Genomic DNA, 19,454 nt, shown 5'->3' on the forward strand with positions numbered 1-19,454 from the left:
AAACAAAAACAAACAAAAAAAAAAAAACAAAAACAAAACCACCCCAGATTCAACTGCAAGTGTCTGCAAAATTATCTTTGGGTGATGAAAGGGAAGGAAGCACAATTTTTTTTCCAGGGTGTCTGTGAAGGAGAATCACACACAAAAATTAGGACTCACTTTGGGTGAGTAGGTTTACAAAACAAGGCATCAAGTTATTAAAATGGTGTTAGTTATATTATTATTATTATTATTATTACATATTTCATTCTTAGATTGTTTCATTTTTCATCCCAGTTTGTTTTTATTGACAAGGAGCCACAATTCTGAAAGGAAGAAAGAAAAACTGTCTGTTTCTAAAGGTATAACTCAGGCCTAAGTCCAGTGACGGGAACAGAGTTGTCATAAATATCTTTTACCTAGAAGATCTGCTCCCTCATCCACGTCTCCAATAACCTCTGACCCAGCTGTGGATAGTTCATGATACAAAGAGTCTGTGTTGATGCCAAAAGCTTTATTCACAATCCCTTGTGTTGGGCTGTTGTTGGAGGAAATAAAAAGGAATCTTGTTATATAGGAAATATTTTAGATAGAACTTTCCTCTATTTTCTAGATCATTGCAATCCAAATACAGATATCTTTCCATCCATTTGCTACATGTCTGAGACCACAGACGTACTATTTAAGGAATACTCTACTCCTCATATCAAGGACAAGTACCCTTCATGGTTCCATATATGAAAGATGTACCACCGGTATCCCTTTGATAAGCACAGAAAGCACAACTCAGATCAAAAGATTAATGCAAAAGTTTTTTTAAAAGAATATAGTTTATATTTATATTAAAATAATATTTTTATATTTATTACATAAAAACCAGAATGCTTCTTAGTAACTGGAGTTCCAAAATCTTATTCTTAGTATCTGTTTCACCTTGGATCTTGGAGACCTCTCAATCAATCCCACAATTCCCCCAGTTCAGGTACACAGCAGGCGCCCTCTATAGTCATGAAGCTGGATAAGTGTTGAAAAACTGAAACAACACTACCATTTACTCCACGAAATTTAGAGGCGAAATTAGTCTTGTTATTTTAGTGAGCATGTATGCATGACTACATGTGTGAGTGTACAGATGAGTCTTACATTCAATAATGGGAACATCAAGGTCTAGGATGTTTTTAAGAGCCTCCTTATCTGTTGACAGATTTCTGGCTCCATTGGAACACGGATATTGTGGGAAGTCATGATCACTGAGGCAGAGGCAACCTTTCAGGTAGCCAGAACCAATGCCCACAAACTGGTTTGAATACTGAATAAAACTCTTGAACTACATTCTACTGTCTGGAGAAACAGTGTGGAAAGTGGAGTAGCAGGGTATATATTCACAGCTTCCTGCTAAGCAGCCAGACAATCACATTCAATACCAATGAATTTATCTCAGGCTGTGCAGCCTCTCTCCTAGACATACTCAGTAACCTAGTGTGGAGGTCATGAATTAATGGGGCTCTGCATGTCTGACAAGACAAGGCACACTGTGCTAGACAGTTGCACATGGACATGGATTTTCTTCCTCCTCTAGGGTTATACTAGCACTGAAGAATTGGAGATAGACAACAGTGTTGCAGGCCAACTTTCTAAGACAAAAACACTCACTAGTGGGCAGCAACAAATAGCTAAAGGACTGTCTCTGAACTGACCAATTTAATAACTGAAACCTTAGGAAGCACCATGCCCATTAGAGCTGCAAGTCCAAGGCTCAGTAAACCAGTATACATTGTGTTTCAAAAGCAAGTGGCCCCTTGTCTGTCTCCTTGGTACACAGAGTTCCTTGACTAAAGGGCTCTCTCCTTGTAACTACAATCCTTAGGGTTTTTCACCATTTTTATTCAGACATTATTCTTGACGACATAGCCACTGTCATGGCATACACCATATACAACTGGCTCTGCTACAGTGGTTTCTCCTGCTGTTGACCTTGGAACATTACACATACCTCTCACACACTCTGGCCTTACTGTCCTTTGAGGAAATTTTGCTCCTTGTTCCTGCATTATCAGGATTCTTCATGCTTCCTCCCCAGTGCAGTCCTTGTTCAAATGAAGACCACTCGCCATGTGCTGTTTTATAAAAGGCTTGCCTTTTATTGCCTCCCTTTGCCTTACAATTATCTAGGCTATTATATGCCTCGCAGCAATGATGCGCCAAAATGAATGGCCTTCAGGCAACTTCCTATTTAAGGAAAGCTGCTATTCTAATCAAGCATGAAACACAGCAACACAGGATTTCACAAAAAATCCCATACTCTGTGCATGCCAGTCTATAGATGGCAAACCTGAAAAGGGTGTGAGTTTTGAAATGTAATGCAAGACCGACCTTTTACTAGACAAATGACTTTTTCTCTTTTCTACCACTGCAGCCCATAAGCCCCATACGTCATCTGTGTTTTAGCATGCCACCTTCCTGCCTCTCTCAGGAGCAAGGCAAACTGTGCTGTCTGAAACCAGTCCAACTGAGGATCATCTGGAGTGGATTTGTAACACATTGTGAGTTTGTTTTCTTTCCATGCTAAACACAGACTTTTGGTCCTCAGGGATCTTTCATTCTGCACTAGGCAAAGGAAACAAATCCAATGACTGCTCATACACCAGTGTCTCCAACGCATTAACATGTATTATGCAGTACTAAGTACATAAGCTCTTTAATCCAGAGTCTCTCTTCACTCCGAGAACGTACATAGAGAGTAAACAGCATCTTACAAAAGATAAAAGCAAGTACCTGTTTCCAGTGTGCTCCAGTCGGGGGTCCTGACACATGTCCAGCTCTGGAGTAGAGTCTATGATGTCCTGAACATCAGACCACTCATCACTGCTACCCATTCCTACAGAGGATAATACACAGATAAAAGAAAAAATCCAAAGACTAGAAACCCACCAGTTTTACTCTACAGACTGTTTTACTCTACAGACTGTATTCTCTGACTGGTCTTAAACTTCCTTTGGGTATCAAAAAGGATCAATGGGAGTGCTCTTAAGATTGCTATGGTTCCATGTGCAAAGTGTTTAAAAAGAACGAGTACAGATGGATTTCTAGTAAGTCACAAACTAGCAGAGAGAGTGCATTCCAAAATACCTGCGGAAGAGTAGAGATGGGATCTACCATCTTGAACAGCTGTGAGAAATAGAGGTTTCTTGGAACCATGCAAGTTGGATTACCATCAGCCAGATGTAACTAGGCTGGGGTAATTATACTTACTGAACTGGCTTAACCAATTTCAGTAAAGAGATACCAACTTATTAGTTAAGCACCATTTAAGTACTTCTTGAGGAACTACATTGCCCTCTGCCAGCCACAGGATTGTGATCCTGGTAGCAAGCAGAATAATAAAGAGTATTACAAAATGGGATTTCAATGCCAGCACCCTCAATTATAGGCTACAGACCAGTATTTTTCTCCTGTTTTGTGGTTTTGGTTTGTCAGGAACCCATCTGGGAACTTCAGAAAGAAATTGTCTCCAACTCAGTTCAGTAAACTTGGAAATTGGATCCATGTCAATGAGTCTTATTTTTCCTCTACGAACTGTGCCACAGCCCAAAAAGCGAGCACAGTCCTATCATCAAGCATGAATAAGCATATCACCATCCTTTATTCCCCTACTCCAACTGTACTCTTAACAAAAAAAGAGCATTCTCTTAAAGATAAATTAAGCTAGTTACTCCTTCAGTCCCCAAGACCTCTTCCAGTATTTGATTTCACTATGCCAGTTATTAAAGTGGGCATACAAGTTGGCTAGTAAAACACATATACAGAAGAATACACCTGTCATACCTATGCTGACATTCCTCATCTCCTGGGTAACCTGGACTTCCATGTTCCTGCTGTTCCGCTTTTCCCGTGCCCTTTTATTGTTCTTGGCTGTGCCACTGTAGTCACTGATTGGTTGCAGGCTCTCATTCAGGGGTGTGACAGCAGCTGAGGGCACAGAGGAGGTTGGAGTGTTGGACTTTGTCCCCGTGGTGCTTGGAGTAGCAGCTGCAGAAGACTGACCAGATTCAGACATTTCTTCATTTGGGCACTATGACAATACGGAGGAGAAAACAGAAAGGGAAAAGCACATCTATATGCTTCAGATAAATTCTTACTTACTGGACTGACAGATGTCTTAGAAAATTATGGGAAAGAGTACCACAAACTGAACACCCAGAGCTCATTATGCCTGTTTGGCACTGCAAAAGAAAAGCAAGTTCCCGTGCAGAACTTAGCAAGAAAATTCCATCTGGTCTAAATACCTGCTATTACTACTTCTTTGTTACTATGATAAATGGCATTTCAGGTCTTCAGAACTTACATGAGAGATGAGATCTACTCATAATGGAATGTGACCCTAATCTTCAAAAGTGAAAAAACAGCTGCAGCTCCCCTTGACTGCACTGGGATTTGTGGGTGCTCATCACTTCTAAAAATCAGGTCAATGTCTTCCAAGATAGCCAGTGCAAGAAGGAAAAAACAATCATTTCTGGAAGGCAACATGGCCTTCTATGAAGCAGCTTCACAGACGCTCTGGGTCCATCATTACAGCAGGTGATTGGCACAAAGCACTTGTTTGATATATTTCTAATGCTATCACTTCATCTGAAGAGACAACTAAGTATGTTCTATACTAGGCAACTGAAGCAAAGTGTGCATCATGCTGAGGTGGTCTTATTTCATAAGTAGAGGAGAGCTACATGCCTGTATCAGCTCATACAGAAAACAGCTGGGCACGACCCAGAATGACAACACAACAGAGGTAATGTGGTTCTCCCCAACAGGATGAAAAGATAAGACCAAGAATTCAAAAAATCAAGACATCCTAAATAAATCAACTTGAAAAATGTGCAAAAAAAAGCTCAGAATGTTCAGCATAAATTATGGTCCCATTCCTCATCCTACCTCATCTTGAAAAGTACAGGAAACTTTCAAGAATACTCTAGCATTTGATGCTGCACTCCCTGCTTGCCAATTAAAGAAGCAACGTTTCAGACTCAGCCAGTTGGCATCAGAGACCAACCCACCTCAACACAACTGAGATCTCCCAAGTCCTCTTGGCAGGGTTTCTAACCTTTTACCACCATCACCACTACCCAGCCACTTAAAGTACTGCCTCAAAGAGGACAGCAAAGTGAACCTCTAGAACAATGTATTATGTTTTCTAGGTGAGTGGAAGAGTCATTTCATATCTACCCCACTCATTTACTACAGTTAGTCATTTCTATTTGTATCTGCTCTACTGTGCAGTTGCTAGGCAGATTCCGCTTAGTTTGTTATTTACCCTTCAAAATAGCTACTACATTAGGCCTCATATTCTTGGAACCATGATGCTGTCTGCTCCTCAGTTTTTAGAAGTCTGTGTTCTATAATCCTTCATTAAGATTTCATGATGTAATGAAAAAGCACTAAGTGGGATGGGAATGAAGACTGTGAAAAAATGGCAATGTAACCCTTGGCAGCCATGTAGTCTTTAAAAAAACCTTACGCATGATTGATATATTATGTTAATTAGAAACACATTGAAGTATCCGTGTCCAGGCTCATTCCTGCAGTATCCTGGCATATACTGCAGTACGGAAACCAAGTGTCCTATGCCATGCTCATTTCCTCATTATTTATGGTACAGACACCAAAACTGAATTTTTTAGTTTGTTTTTACAATGTTGCTATGAAATTTTATCCACTTCTTTTGCTTAATCTTTTCAGATTGTGAGCCCAAAGAGAATACCCACTTCTCACAACTTTTTTTTAATTCCTATTTTGAGTGCTTCCATTCTAATGTGCAAGGGCAAAGTATCAAATCAGAGGGCATTGTGGACAACTGCAACACGCGGGGACGTTACCGTGGCAAACATCTGTCACTACACTCCCGAGGCCCAAAAGCAAAGGGGCTTAACACCACACCATTATTCAGTGTAAAATGTCAACAAAACCCATCCCAGTAACTGAGCCTAGGACATCTGGCAGAGTTCTGGGATGTTCCTGCATATACTGTCTCTATCATCTTTCTCAATACCACAAACACAAAGGAGCTCATGAAATGGATACCTAAATCCATCTGCAACTCATTCCTTATTTAGAGAAACCATATTCAGAAACACTAAACCACAAATGCCATGGATGCTAATTCCTATTCCACATCTATCCTCTATGCACTACTATTTATTTATATAATCCTTCAATCACTCAAAACATACTAATCTACCACACACCCATGGCTATACATCTTATTTTTCACTTACATATGGAACATTCTCTACAGCCAATTAGTCTTATTGTAATCTTCCAGAAACTCTGCTAGACACCAGTAACATATTACTTATGCCCCTGCTACCAGTAAATCTCTCTTACTCAGGCTACATCTACACTGGCAATTGATTGAAAAAAGCTTTGTTGTTCAGAGGTGCTAAACCCCTACTCCCCCAAAAGATGAAAATTTTGTCGTGACCAGTGCCAATGGGAACACTGAGTTTTCAGCAAGAGCACTCTCCTGCCAACACCATGAATGTCTCTTCTTGAGGGTAGAAATATTCTGTCAGCAAAATACCCAGCTAACAGCAGCTACACTGCGTGACTTTTCGAGACATAACTGTATCGACCCAGCCGTGTAGCTAAAAGTTCTGCAGTATAGACAAACCCTCAGGGAGTGCTTAACATATTCCTTCACTCACATAAGGATACTCTCCATAGCCACCACTTACCTACAGTCAGACCTGTCATCCTCCTAAACTTCAAATGTGTAGCAGTGACCTCCAAAATGCACTGCAAAAGCCCAAAATTCATAGGAGTAGTATGTCACCATGAGAAGCCACAATTCTATGGTTTTAACACTGAAAATACAGTACATAAAAAAAAGACAAAAAAACATTAAATACTAAAGCTCTAAAATATAAAATGCTAAATATAAAAAACGAAAAGAAAAGCAAACCCTAATCTAGTTACTAAAAGTAAGATGCAAAATCCAATAAATAATAGTAACAAAGAAAAATGTAAAAATATTTAATAATCAATCAGACTCTTAAAGATGAAAAATCAGGTCAGCCAGTAAGAAGAAAAGACTAGGCAAGCAAGCTACCAATGTCCACTGGAGAGCACTGGAACATCAACTATGTCCCTAACACAGAACACCGAAGAAAAACACAGTAAAGTCACCAGGAAGTATTTGCAGCACTGCAATGCATTTCAGTGGCCAAGCAAGAGCATTTATGATATAACACTTCAAGCAGACAATACTGCCTAGTGGAGAGCGATCAAGAGCTTTGCATCCAGAGTATGGCCACCATCCCACACAGTGACACCACTACCTGCTTAGTACCCCTCCACTACTGAACACTTACTCATGCTTTACCTTTTACCAGCTATCAGTTATTCACAGGATCATTTCCACCTGCATTAGGATATCTATCTTAAAAACCCATGCGTCCAGGATTTTCCATATCCCACAGCATAACCCACACCCCAGAGGCTGCCTTTCTTAAATCCAGTGCCTCATACATAGGCTTTCCTTAACAAGCACTGAACGCTTACCCCTTTGTTACCTGCTGGACACACTCATAGCTGAGCACAGTCCGCAGCACACAACATACTCAATATTATAAACTGATTTATTTTCCTGATACAATTATAAACAAATTACGAAAAGATGGTTAGTCATCTTGACTACCTGAACTCAGAAATTAAGGTTTCTGTAGTTTTACCTGAATTTCTGCTGAATTTTCGTATACTGCAGACAACCATTGATAAGAAGCTTTTAGTCTCTGTGGTGCAGACTATAGGTTAAACCAGAAGCCTCAAGTCTATTAAAATGGATGCACCTCCATCTTTTTCCCTACTCTCCCTGGCAAAAATACACACAATTGATTAAATGACAGTTAGGAAATGCATTCTCATGAGCATAAAGAGTGCATGCAAGTATTTGCTGCACAGTGTCTCCTTGCAGTGGTTCATCACAAGCATAATGCAAATCAGCTTATAGAAAAGTGTGTGTGTCATTTTAACATCCCTCCATCCTTGATGATACCAGTTATATCCCACAGTCCCCAGCATGGTTCTCCAGGGCAGTTGCTTTTCGGACATTTTTAAATTAACAAGCGATCTAAATGGCATCAGGAAATCTAAAAGGCCTTGTAGCCAAAGTCCTACAGTTTCCAGGGTCAGTGTTTCACAATACTTCTATATCATTATACTAGCCAATTCCCAGACACTGGTTTTAAGGAAAAGCAATGGTTCGGTTCCAAGAATTGTTTGGTCCTATCCAAGGATATGTGCATGTGCTCTGAGATTCCATGCCCACAAACATCTAGACTAGTAGCCTAGGTAGCAAAGGAGAAATCAGTGATGGATGGAGTGCCACTGGATGCGAATTAAGATCTGTCATTCATCTGGCAGCAGTATTGCCTCGTTAGGATAGCTGGTATCTTAAATCTTCCTTCTTCAGTTTTTCTCTCAAGTGTTGGAAATTGCTGAAGAAACACCTCTCAATGAGGACGTGACGAGCAGATCAGGATAATATACAAGGCTGCAGTAAAATATTTTCTCTTTCTCTTGCCCCATTGTAATGTAGAGAGAGAGAGAGAGAGAGAGAGAGAGAGAGAGAGAGAGAGTGTGTGTGTGTGTGTGTGTGTGTGTGTGTGTGTGTACACGCACGCGCATGTGTGAGTGCGTGCGTGCGTTCGTGCACACGCAAGCATGGATGACCCCATGCTGGATGTAACCTAAGCTGTCAAGTAAAACCTCTGTCCTCGAACAAAGAGTGGGGAGGAGCTCAGCTGATTTTGAATTAGAGACAGGCAATAGGGGGGAGTCTGAAGGCTGCAGAGGAACAACAAAGGCAGGCTGGGCCCAAGCTAGGGGCACCAGGCCCGGGATTCTCTCTGGGGGATCTTCTCCAACCAAACTGGATCAGAGAGAACCCTTCTAGCTGCTGTGCTGTGCTGTGCTGTGCTGAGAAGTCTTTACCACACTGCATCTCTGACGCCTAATAAACCTTCTCTTCCACCTTTTGAGTGAGAGTCACTTCTGGCTGCAAATGGGGTGCAGAGCTTGGGGACCCCTGAACCCCCTCACAATATTTTTACTGTTATTACAGCATTAATGGTTTCCAACTTTTATTTCACAATAAAGAAGAACAGTTTCCTTTTTGCCCAGTTTAATGTTAATTAATGGATGCGTTTACCCAGCTGGTGTACTTTAGCTGACATTTTCCCAGAAGGGATCAGCTACTGGAATTGATGGGGAGAAATGACCAGAATGCTTCAGGCACAGCTTTGTGAATACCTCAAATGGTATCAGTCCTGCTGAAAAGGATTCAAGGAAAAAGGAGCTCATGAAATCATAAAAAAAATGGCAGTAGCTTGGTGAAAGTGTTGGGTTTATGATAGATAGGCATTGCTGGGGCTGGGATTCACTGCATAAAGCAGTTTCTGAAAGGAGATGCACTGTATTTTAAGGTGGTGGTAGGAGGACCAGTGGCACCAATTCAGTTGCAAATATGTGATTACTTGTCCACACAAGCCAATTACCACTGTCGACAGTGAAGGCATTATAAAAGCTTGCTCCACGGTGGCACAATGCAACCAGCAGTACCAATTAATCTACAACAGCTGCAGAAAACATTTTAGATGCACTGGAGTCATTAGGTATTGCCACCATCAGTGGAGGTGGCACCACCTGTTTTATCTAGTGTCAAGAAACCAACAGATAGAAAGATTAAACAAAGGTCAACTAGAAAGTGCAGAGTGTGGCACAGGTGCACAATGCTGAGTCCCAAATGAGACTGAGAGGCACAGTTCCTATGACAGGGCAGAAGACTGGTTCCATCATTTCCACCACCAAATGATTCATAAACAACACTGGATCTGGGCACCAGGCATGCTTAACTTCCCCATTCCCACCCCTCCCACGCTTCTCTCCACCGAGGTCAAACTCCACCAGTAGATAACACCAACTAGCAGGAATTAAAACTAAAACAGAAATCAGAAAGTGACAAAAAACATGAGTTGCGCCAAAACCAGTATGACACCCTACATAAAATTTATCAGTATCTGAAGGTCTATTGTCCTAATCAGGGAGTGTTCTGCTATAAGAAAAGATCAGATGCACAAAAGGGAGAGGCTGCAAAGGGTTAGGGACACATGATGATTTCTGACTTTATGAATATGTGGGATGCTGTTGACAGTGGGAAATTCTCTTTTCCGTGACAATCTATAAAACCTTGTAGCTGGAGTTGGACTGCAGCTGGCCGAGGTCACTCAGGTGCCAGTGGTCCACTGTGGGGATGATCTTGGGCCCCATCTGCCCACGTACCATTCCATCAGCAAGGGGGAAGACGTTCAGAGAGTTAGGACGCTCCTTCCTGCAAACGAGAGAGGAAAGATAAAGACAGAGAAAACAATCTGTCAGCAAAGCCACAGGATTTTTATGGTAAAGAGGTAAGTATACAACCGACACACTGACTAATGTTTCACATGACACAAGAACCACATCCCAAGTGCTGAGTTGACTCCCAACTCCCACAGCCTCAATGAGTAACCAGTGGATTCTGTGATTCAAAATGGATTCTCTATAGTTAAGCTACACAGATGGCCTTTATAAACTCTTCACTAAAAGACACTGTTAAAGTTAGTTTGTCAAACAGAAATTGTTGTTGATCTACCAGGCCAAGGATCCAAATTATTAATCAAACCCTCAGAAGTACTTCCTAGAGTCAGACTGTGCCCTCCTGCAGAGAACCACAGGAAGGGGTGAAGTGCCAGAAATTCAGTGGGCTGGCTGGCTAACCCCTTCTGTAGCTAGAAAAGTTGGGATATACAGAAGGAGCTAAGGACACAGCCACCCATTTTAAGCAGCATTTCCCCTTGGAAGGCCTTGTAGGAAAACATTCCAAAGAGGAAAGAGTCCTCTGCCTCCTCCTGATCCAATATATTGGATCCTTGACTCCACAGAGCTCTGGCACTATGGCCTTCATAGAGTGCCAGGAACAGACAGGAAGTTGAAGAGACTCTCTGACTTCACTTTCCATCTTTCCCATCTCAGATCCGAGTTTGCTTCAATTACAATCCAGCCTCAGGTATTTTACTGTATCATAATCAAAATGTACAATTTCAAGTGTTAAAACATGGAAGAAGCAACTACATGCAGCTGTTACCAATCCATGAAACATACGAGTTTTATTCTCTACAGAAAGCTCAGAATAGATTCCATACAACACTCATTTGGACAAGTGGCTGGAAAGATCCTTCTACCTGTTCGTTTGCAGATACTTTGTAAGCTTTATGGGCTGTGTGTGTACGGTAAGGTCTCAGAGTATGCGAGTTCCATTCCATGCACCCTCACATAAACCCCAATTTCACGCAAGCTGGGGTCCGGCTTTTTTCCCAGAAGAACACATGTTCTGCAGCTGGGGAAGCAACAGAAAGGTAAGTCCTGAACCGGGGGTGGTAGTTGGCAAGGGTTGAGCCTGGCGATGGGCTGGGGCTGTGGGAGGCAGACGGGCAGGCGGCGGGGGGAGGTTAAGCCTGGGGTGGGTTAGGGCTGTAGGGTGGGTAGGTGTGGAGTTGAGTGCAGGTGGTGAGCTGGGCTGCGGGGGAGGGAAGGAGGAGGAAGGCAGGGAGTTGAGCTGTACCTGTGTGGTGAGCCGATGGGGGGTTGCACCAGAGCCGGGTGGGGTGGGGGTGGGTGAGTGGGCGGCTTGTGAGCTGGCGGGGGTGGAGGGGGGTCGCACCAGAGCTGCCCGGGGCAAGCAGCTTGTGAGCCAGTGGAGGTGGGGATTGCACTGGAGCCACATGGGATGGAGGGGGCTTGTGAGCCAGCAGGGGGGCTGCGCCGGAGCTGCGTGGGGGTGGCTTGGACCAGAGCCACTTGCAGATGGTTTAAACTGGGGCGGGTGGTGGGGTCAGGGTCAGATGCGTAAAAGTGGGGTCACCTACTCTGAGTACGCATACTCTGAGACCATACACATCTAGCACAGACTCTGAGAATCAGCCCCAGCTCAAGCAAGAGGTGCAGGAGGAAGAGGTTTGACCAGTACAAAACATCCACAAGCTCTTTTCACCAAAGACACATAGCTGCAGATGACCAGAGCAGCCCAAAGACAAGGGAAGAAAGCATCAGTATTCCCTGTAAGCTGGGACCTTGTGCAGCAACTCAGGAAAGATTCAAATGCTGCCCAGCTGATTGGCAGACCACCCACAGCTAGGTTTTTGTTTCTACTGGTGGTACACATGCAGATGCCTCAGTACACATAAAAATTATTCTGTACAAAGACGGGAAAAATCCACTTGTGAATGGAAAAGATTGAAGGGAACATTGCAGAGTATGGCCAGAGGACGCACTGATTTAGCAAGTGCCCTTAGGAACCACCTCTAGGATCTTGCTTTAGTCAGGGGGCTGGACTAGATGACCTCCTGAGGTCCCTTCCACCCTAGAATTCTATGACTCTATGGCTACGTCTACACGTGCACCCAACTTCGAAATAGCTTATTTCGATGTTGCGACATCGAAATAGTCTATTTCGATGAATAACGTCTACACGTCCTCCAGGGCTGGCAACGTCGATGTTCAACTTCGACGTTGCTCAGCCCAACATCGAAATAGGCACAGCGAGGGAACGTCTACACGGCAAAGTAGCACACATCGAAATAAGGGAGCCAGGCACAGCTGCAGACAGGGTCACGGGGCGGACTCAACAGCAAGTCGCTCCCTTAAAGGGCCCCTCCCAGACACACTTTCATTAAACAGTGCAAGATACACAGAGCCAACAACTAGTTGCAGACCCTGTATATGCAGCACGGACCCCCAGCTGCAGCAGCAGCAGCCAGAAGCCCTGGGCTAAGGGCTGCTGCCTACGGTGACCACAGAGCCCCGCAAGGGCTGGAGAGAGAGTATCTCTCAACCCCCCAGCTGATGGCCGCCATGGAGGACCCCGCTATTTCGATGTTGCGGGACGCGGATCGTCTACACGTCCCTACTTCGATGTTGAACGTCGAAGTAGGGCGCTATTCCCATCCGCTCATGGGGTTAGCGACTTCGACGTCTCGCCGCCTAACGTCGATTTCAACTTCGAAATAGCGCCCAACACGTGTAGACGTGACGGGCGCTATTTCGAAGTTACTGCCGCTACTTCGAAGTAGCGTGCACGTGTAGACGCAGCCTATGACTCCTATAGAGCGCCAGATGCAAATTAAAGCTGACCACCTTGTTGAATGAGCTCAGAAAGGGAGATTAGTATTGATATTGCTTTGACCTCCTGAGGTCTCTTCCAAACATAATCTTCTATGACAGCGGTTCCCAAACTTTTTCCAGTCATGGAATGCTTAAACATCACAGTACTCTCTGCAGAACACTATCTTTTTTAGATCATACTAACTATAAGGAACATTACTAATGGAAAATAGTTTGTAATAATATTAATTAAATTATTGTACAGTAAATGCAACTCAACAAATAATAACGAAACCAGACATTAACAAAACACATATAAAATTGGTTACTGTATTGTCATTTCAAGAAAACTGTAAAATCGAGAAAATTCCATCCCAAAATTTATTTTTCCCCGAGAACAGGGAAGAGACTGCCACTACTCAATTTCAGTGGCGGAACACTTTGCCACAGCTCACAGAACACCAGAACAAAGTCTGGGAAAGAGAAGTTACTCACCTGTAGTAACGATGGTTCTTCGAGATGTGTCCCCCTGGGTGCTCCACAATAGGTGTCGGGCTCGCCTGGCGCCGCAGATAGGAAATCTTCCAGCAGTTTCTCCTGGATCGCGCATGCACCAGCGCGCGCTGCCCCCCTGCGCGCCCCCGGCCGCATGCACGATCCGGTCCCCGCCAGTTCCTTGACCAACCGCCTCACATACTCCTGAAAAACACTAGACAGAGATCCGAAGTGGGGAGGATGGGCGGGTGGTGGAGCACCCATGGGGACACATCTCGAAGAACCATCGTTACTACAAGTGAGTAACTTCTCTTTCTTCTTCAAGTGGTCCCCGTGGGTGCTCCACAATAGGTGACTACCCAGCAGTAACCCAAGTAAGGAGGTGGGTAATCAGTTTATGTGCAGCTTGCCCCCGAGGGGACTGCTGTCGACAGACGGGTATCCTCTCAGAATACCTGAGGCAGGGCATAATGCTTGGCGAAGGTGTCATAGGATGACCAGGTCGCCGCTCTACAGATGTCTGTTAACGCGATGCCCTTGAAGAAGCCTGTTGACGCCGCCACCGCCCTGGTGGAGTGAGCCCTGAGCGGGGCCAGCAAAGGAGTCTTTCGAAGTTCGAAGCACATTTTTATATAGGACACAATGTGCTTTGAGATTCTCCGGGAAGAGAGACCTTCTCCTTTTGACCCAGGAGCAAGAGAGACTAGAAGCCTGTCCGTTTTCCAGAAGGACTTAGTTCTGTCTGCGTAGAAGGCCAACGCCCTCCTCACATCTAGGAGATGCAGGTGTGCCTCCTTGCCGCAGCTGTGAGGCTTTGGGTAAAAACGAGGGTAAAACTATCGGCTCGTTAAGATTGGACTCCAGAGAGACTTTTGGAACAAAGGCTGGGTGCAGCCTTAAGGTTACCGCCTCCTTTGAGAATACTGTGCAGTGCGGCGTTGCCATCACTGCCGTGAGCTCACTCACCCTGCAGGCTGACGTAGTTGCAAGGAGGAAGGTTGTTTTTATTGTAAGGAGATGTATGGGAACTGTGGCTAATGGTTGAAAAGGTGGACCCGATAGCGTGCTGAGCACCAAGTCCAAATTCCACGATGGTGGAAGTGGTTTCCGAGGAGGGGTACAGGTTTACCAACCCCTTCAAGAACCTGGTAATAATAGGATGGGCGAATACCATGGGCCCTTCCTCTGTATGCCGAAAAGGCTGATATAGCAGCAAGGTGGACCTTTAGCGGGGATAGAGAAAGTCCGCCTCTCTTGAGGTCCAGTAAGTATTCTAGTATTACAGGTATAGAAACCGTCAAGGGGAGCTAACTGCTTGGCGGAACACCAGGCTGTGAAACGAGTCCATTTGTGCTTGTAAGTCCTGCTGGTGGAGGTCCTTCGGCTACATTCCAGGACTTGTTGTGCTCCCTCCGTACATGTGCTCTTTAAGGAGCTGAGCCATGGATTAGCCATGCTTGTGGGTGTAGACCTTAAGGGTGCGGGTGCACTATGGACCCTTGAGCCCGCGGGAGTAAGGCCGGCGCCACTAGTAGAGGGAGCGGTGGGCGGTCCGACATGCGCAGAAGCAAGGGAAACCATTGCTGCCGATCCCAAGCGGGACTATGAGTATCATGCGAGCTCTCTCCCTTCTGGCTTTGTGCAAGACCTTGCGGATAAGCACTGCGGGGGAAACGCATAAAGTAGGGAGCCCTTCCATGAAAAACATGAATGCGTCCCCCAGGGACCTCCGCCCCACTCCTGCCCTGGAGCAGTGCTGGGGACACTTTTTTTTTTTTCTTTGTTGTACTGGGTGGCAAACAGATCGATCTGGGGGAACCCCCATGTACGAAAAATGCGCTGTAGCAGATCGGAGCGGATCTGCCATTCGTGCGTGATTGTGAAGCGCCTGATCAGCTGATCTGCATTCACATTGTGAGCGCCCGGCAAGTACGAGGCTTTCAACGTTATGTTGTTGGCGATGCAACGATTCCACAAATCGGAGTACTTCTGCACATAGGGCACGGGATCGTGCTCCTTCTTATCGATTGATGTAGAACATAGTGGAGGTATTGTCAGTATTGAATCCCGACTACTTTGCCATGTAGGTAATCTCAAAAATGTTTGCAGGCGTTGAACACTGCTCTGAGCTCCAGTATGGATACGTGCAGTGTCTGTTCCGCAGGGGACCATAGCCCTTGCGCTACCTTGTCGCCGATGTGCGCTCCCCATCCCATGTGGGAGGAGTCGGTAGTAAGAAAAATAGAAATTTGTGGTTGGTGAAAAGGCACCCCCACTAGCAGATTCTCAGGGTTTTCCCACCACGCCAGGGATCTGCGCACCTCTGTTGTGGGCGACACCACCCTGTGGACAGTGCAGGATGGCGGTTTGTAAATGCTCGCCAGCCAGTGCTACGGGCTTGACATGTGCAACCTGGCATTCTGTACCACAAATGTCACTGCGCCATATGGCCCAGCAGCTGTAGGCACGGTAAGATCGGCACCGTGGGGCTGTATGTAATGACTTGCACCAGCGAACTGATTGCACAGAAGTGGGCATCGGGTAGGTACACCCTTGCTGTGATAGAGTTTATGCATGCCCCTATGAACTCTATATGTTGTGTGGGTTCGGACTTTGACTTTGAGAGGTTGATGACTAGGCCCAGCGAAGAAATGTGTCCGCAGTGACGCGTATCATGTGTGAGACCTCTGCCTTCGAGGTCCCTTCTAGCAGGCAGTCGCCCAGATATGGGAGAAATAAACACCCCCTGTCTGTGCAGGTGGGCTGACACCACTGCCAGGGTTTTGGTAAAGACTCTGGGGGCCGAGGAGAGGCCAAACGGAAGAACCCTGTGCTGGAAGCGCTCCTGGCCGACCGTGAAGCTGAGGAAGCATCTGTGTGCCAGGTGGATTGTTGTATGAAAGTAAGCATCTCGTAAGTCGAGTGCTGCAACCTAGTCTCCATCATCCAGTGCCGTAAGTATCAAGGCAACTGTGATCATCCGAAAACGCTGCTTGCGCAAGTAATGGTTGAGGCCCCGAAGATCTAAGATGGGCCTCCAGTCTCCTGTTTTCTTCTCCGATAGGAAGTAGCATGAATAAAAACCTTCCCCTGGAATTATTCCGGCACTCTTTCCACCGCCGTTGTGAACATAAGGTGAGTCACCTTCTGCTTGAGCCTCGCATTGTGGCAGCGCCCGTGAGGTGAGGCCTGGTGGGAGGCTTCGTCGGTGGAAGTGACTGGGAGGGGATCGCGTAACTGTGGCTATGATCTCCAGCACCCATGTGTCTGTGGTGATCTTTTGCCATTGGGAGTGGAACGGTCTGAGGTGATGATGGAAAGTGAGATGAGAGTGGCACTGAGCGAGGGTATAGATAGTGCAGCCCCCGACATACCCATCAAACTTGTTGCCTTTGAGGCCTGATCCAAGGGCATACAGCTTTGTTGAGAACGTCGCCTAGGGTTCTGTACTGTTGCCGCTATTGATAGCGCCCGTGGCCGTAGCCCCGTTGATCTTGAGCACGCTGTGGTTGTAAACGTAGCGTCTTTGCTGAGGATAAAATTTTTCCCTCCTGTATGGGGGAGTATAAATGTCCGAGGTTCTAAGTGTAGCTCTCGAGTCCTTACTGGAGTGAGGGACCGAGTCTGCAAAACAGCTTTTGTGTATCAAAGGGAAGGTCCACAATCTTCGCCTGTAGGTCCCTCGATATACCCGACGTCTAGGGCCAGGATTCTCTATGCATGACCACTGCTGTAGCCGTTGAACGTGCGGCCGTGTCCGCCACATCCAGGGCAATCTGGACTCCCGTCTGCGATGCTGCGTAGCCCTCTTGAACAATCGCCTTTAACACCGGCTTTTTGTCTTCCGGGAGTGAATCCGTAAGAGGAGTAAGCCTGGAGTAATTATCAAAATTATGGTTTGCTAGGTGTGCCCATAATTTGCCACTCTCAATAGAGAGGCCCACAGGAGAGGAATATACCTTCCTGCCAAACAGCTCTAGCTTCTTAGCATCTGTGTCCGATCCCCCGATTTGTACTGAGAAGCCTTTGACCTCTGATGGGACGACCCGACCACCAAAGAATTTGGCTGTGGGTGACTGAAGAGGAACTCCATGCCCTTAGCCGGGACGAAGTATTTGTTATCCGCTCTCTTGTTCGTAGACGGAACAGAGGCCAGAGTCTGCCATATAGTAGTGGCTGACTCCAGAATGGCCTCGTCCAGCGGAATAGCAATTTTGGAAAATTTTTCAGGAGTTTGTGATGTTTCTCCTCCCCTCTGCCATATGAATGTCATGTGTGAAAGCCACCCTCCTAAATGGCTCCTGAAAGTGTTTAAGGTCATCGGGGGGAGAGACATCCCCGGGGGCCATGGCCTCATCTGGGGAGGATGAGGAGGAACCACTAAGGTAAACCTCCCTCGAACCCTCGGGTTCCTGCGGTCGATGATACACTTGCTTGCTGGAGGATTGTGAAGGAAAGTCTCGGGGTACTAAAATTAACTCCCCTTGAGACAACCGTGTTTCTGTCCCCAATCGGGAGTGCCCGCAGGGGTATTGAGCGGACAGGGTGGGGGGGGGGGACCTGCCCCTGGGTGTAGGCCTGTGGTTTGTCTGCGTCCAGCATGATAAGGACGACCATGGCAGCATGGGCAAAGGTCCGGGGATGGAGACCTGGACCACTCACGGGGTGTGTACCCCCGATGTCTGGGAAAGCGAGACCTCCGCGACGACACAGATAGAGATGAAACTGGCTTGTGATAGTACACCAGGGGATCCAATCCCAGAAATGGTGAGGGTGGCCCAAGCCATGGTGACATTGGTTGGAGGAACGGAGAAGGAGGTTTTTTTTGTTGTTTTTTTTTCGGATGGGCCAGTGGAGACACAGGTCTTCGGTGCGGCGTGTGAATCTCAGGGGGAGGGCTTGGTGCTAACAGCAGCGCAGCCCTGTCCAGAGATGGACTCCGGTGCCGGGTTTTTGATGTTGCCTTGCCCGTCTGCTGCGGGGCTGGCACCGCCCCCTCCCATGCCGGGGATCTCGGCCCCGCTGTCAGCACCGCGCTCGGCACTGTCAGCTGAGGTGCCGCATGGGTATCCCCCTCCGGTGCCTGCAGGCTCCGTGCCTGGCAGCCCTGCACCGCTGGTGCCGCGGGGGTCTGTGCCACCGGTTCCGGCGCTTGCCTGGCTCACGCTCTAGGCGCCGCGCGTGCCAGCTGTTGTTTTACCGGAGGCTCAGCCTCTGCCACGTGCGCTGCCGCGCTGCCGCTTGCCCGAGTATGCGGCTGGTGGCTGTGTGCTCCGCTCATCCTGCTCGCTGCAAACGCACGGCAAGGATCGAGCCAGGGAGAGTTTCCTCCGTTTCTGCACTGAGGGGGTCAGAGAGCATTTTACGCCTCATCGCTCTGTCCTTCCTGGCCCTGGCTGTGAGCCTAGCACAGTGAATACGCGTCTGGGTAAGCTGTAATTCCCCCAGGCGTCGGATGCCTTCGCTATGCCCCACGGAGGCCAACAAAGCCTCACGGCATGACTCACGCTTTTTAAAACCTGAAGAGGCCATTGCGGTGAGTCCTTTATTGTTAATAGGGTACTTAGCACTTAACCCGTGCCTTTCCACCCCAAATAGAGATCACTGGCCTGCGGCAGCGGGCAACCTAAATGGCCTTCACGTCCGCTCTTCTCTTCTCCGCTCCTCTCTTTTTCCTTTTATTTTTTTTTTTTTTTAAATAACCAAAAACAACAAATTGCACATGGAACAAAACCACTAAGTAATCTGACTCTGGCCTTAGCCTGAGTGGATTCCGTCTGCAGCCGATGGCG

The 19,454-nt window shown here is 46.4% G+C and overlaps 1 protein-coding gene across 19 annotated transcripts in view; it reads right to left on the minus strand.

Annotated features, from left to right (window-relative positions):
- The window catches only part of MAPK8IP3 (mitogen-activated protein kinase 8 interacting protein 3), a 144,555-nt gene that overhangs the window by 81,140 nt on the left and 43,961 nt on the right, over nt 1-19,454 (minus strand). For 12 of the 19 annotated variants that reach the window (XM_075011203.1, XM_075011198.1, XM_075011218.1 and 9 more), the window contains 4 exons: nt 10,219-10,360; nt 3,805-4,051; nt 2,755-2,857; nt 399-517 (listed from right to left, as the gene is read on the minus strand). In XM_075011203.1, coding sequence (XP_074867304.1) covers nt 399-517; nt 2,755-2,857; nt 3,805-4,051; nt 10,219-10,360 — 611 coding nt within the window. Of the gene's footprint in view, nt 1-398; nt 518-2,754; nt 2,858-3,804; nt 4,052-6,707; nt 6,837-7,703; nt 9,853-10,218; nt 10,361-19,454 lie in introns of those variants that run through there. The other 7 variants (XM_075011210.1, XM_075011209.1, XM_075011208.1 and 4 more) reach the window with 3 other exon arrangements.

Source organism: Carettochelys insculpta, chromosome 16, assembly GCF_033958435.1.
Source record: "Carettochelys insculpta isolate YL-2023 chromosome 16, ASM3395843v1, whole genome shotgun sequence".
NCBI lineage: Eukaryota > Metazoa > Chordata > Testudines > Carettochelyidae > Carettochelys > Carettochelys insculpta.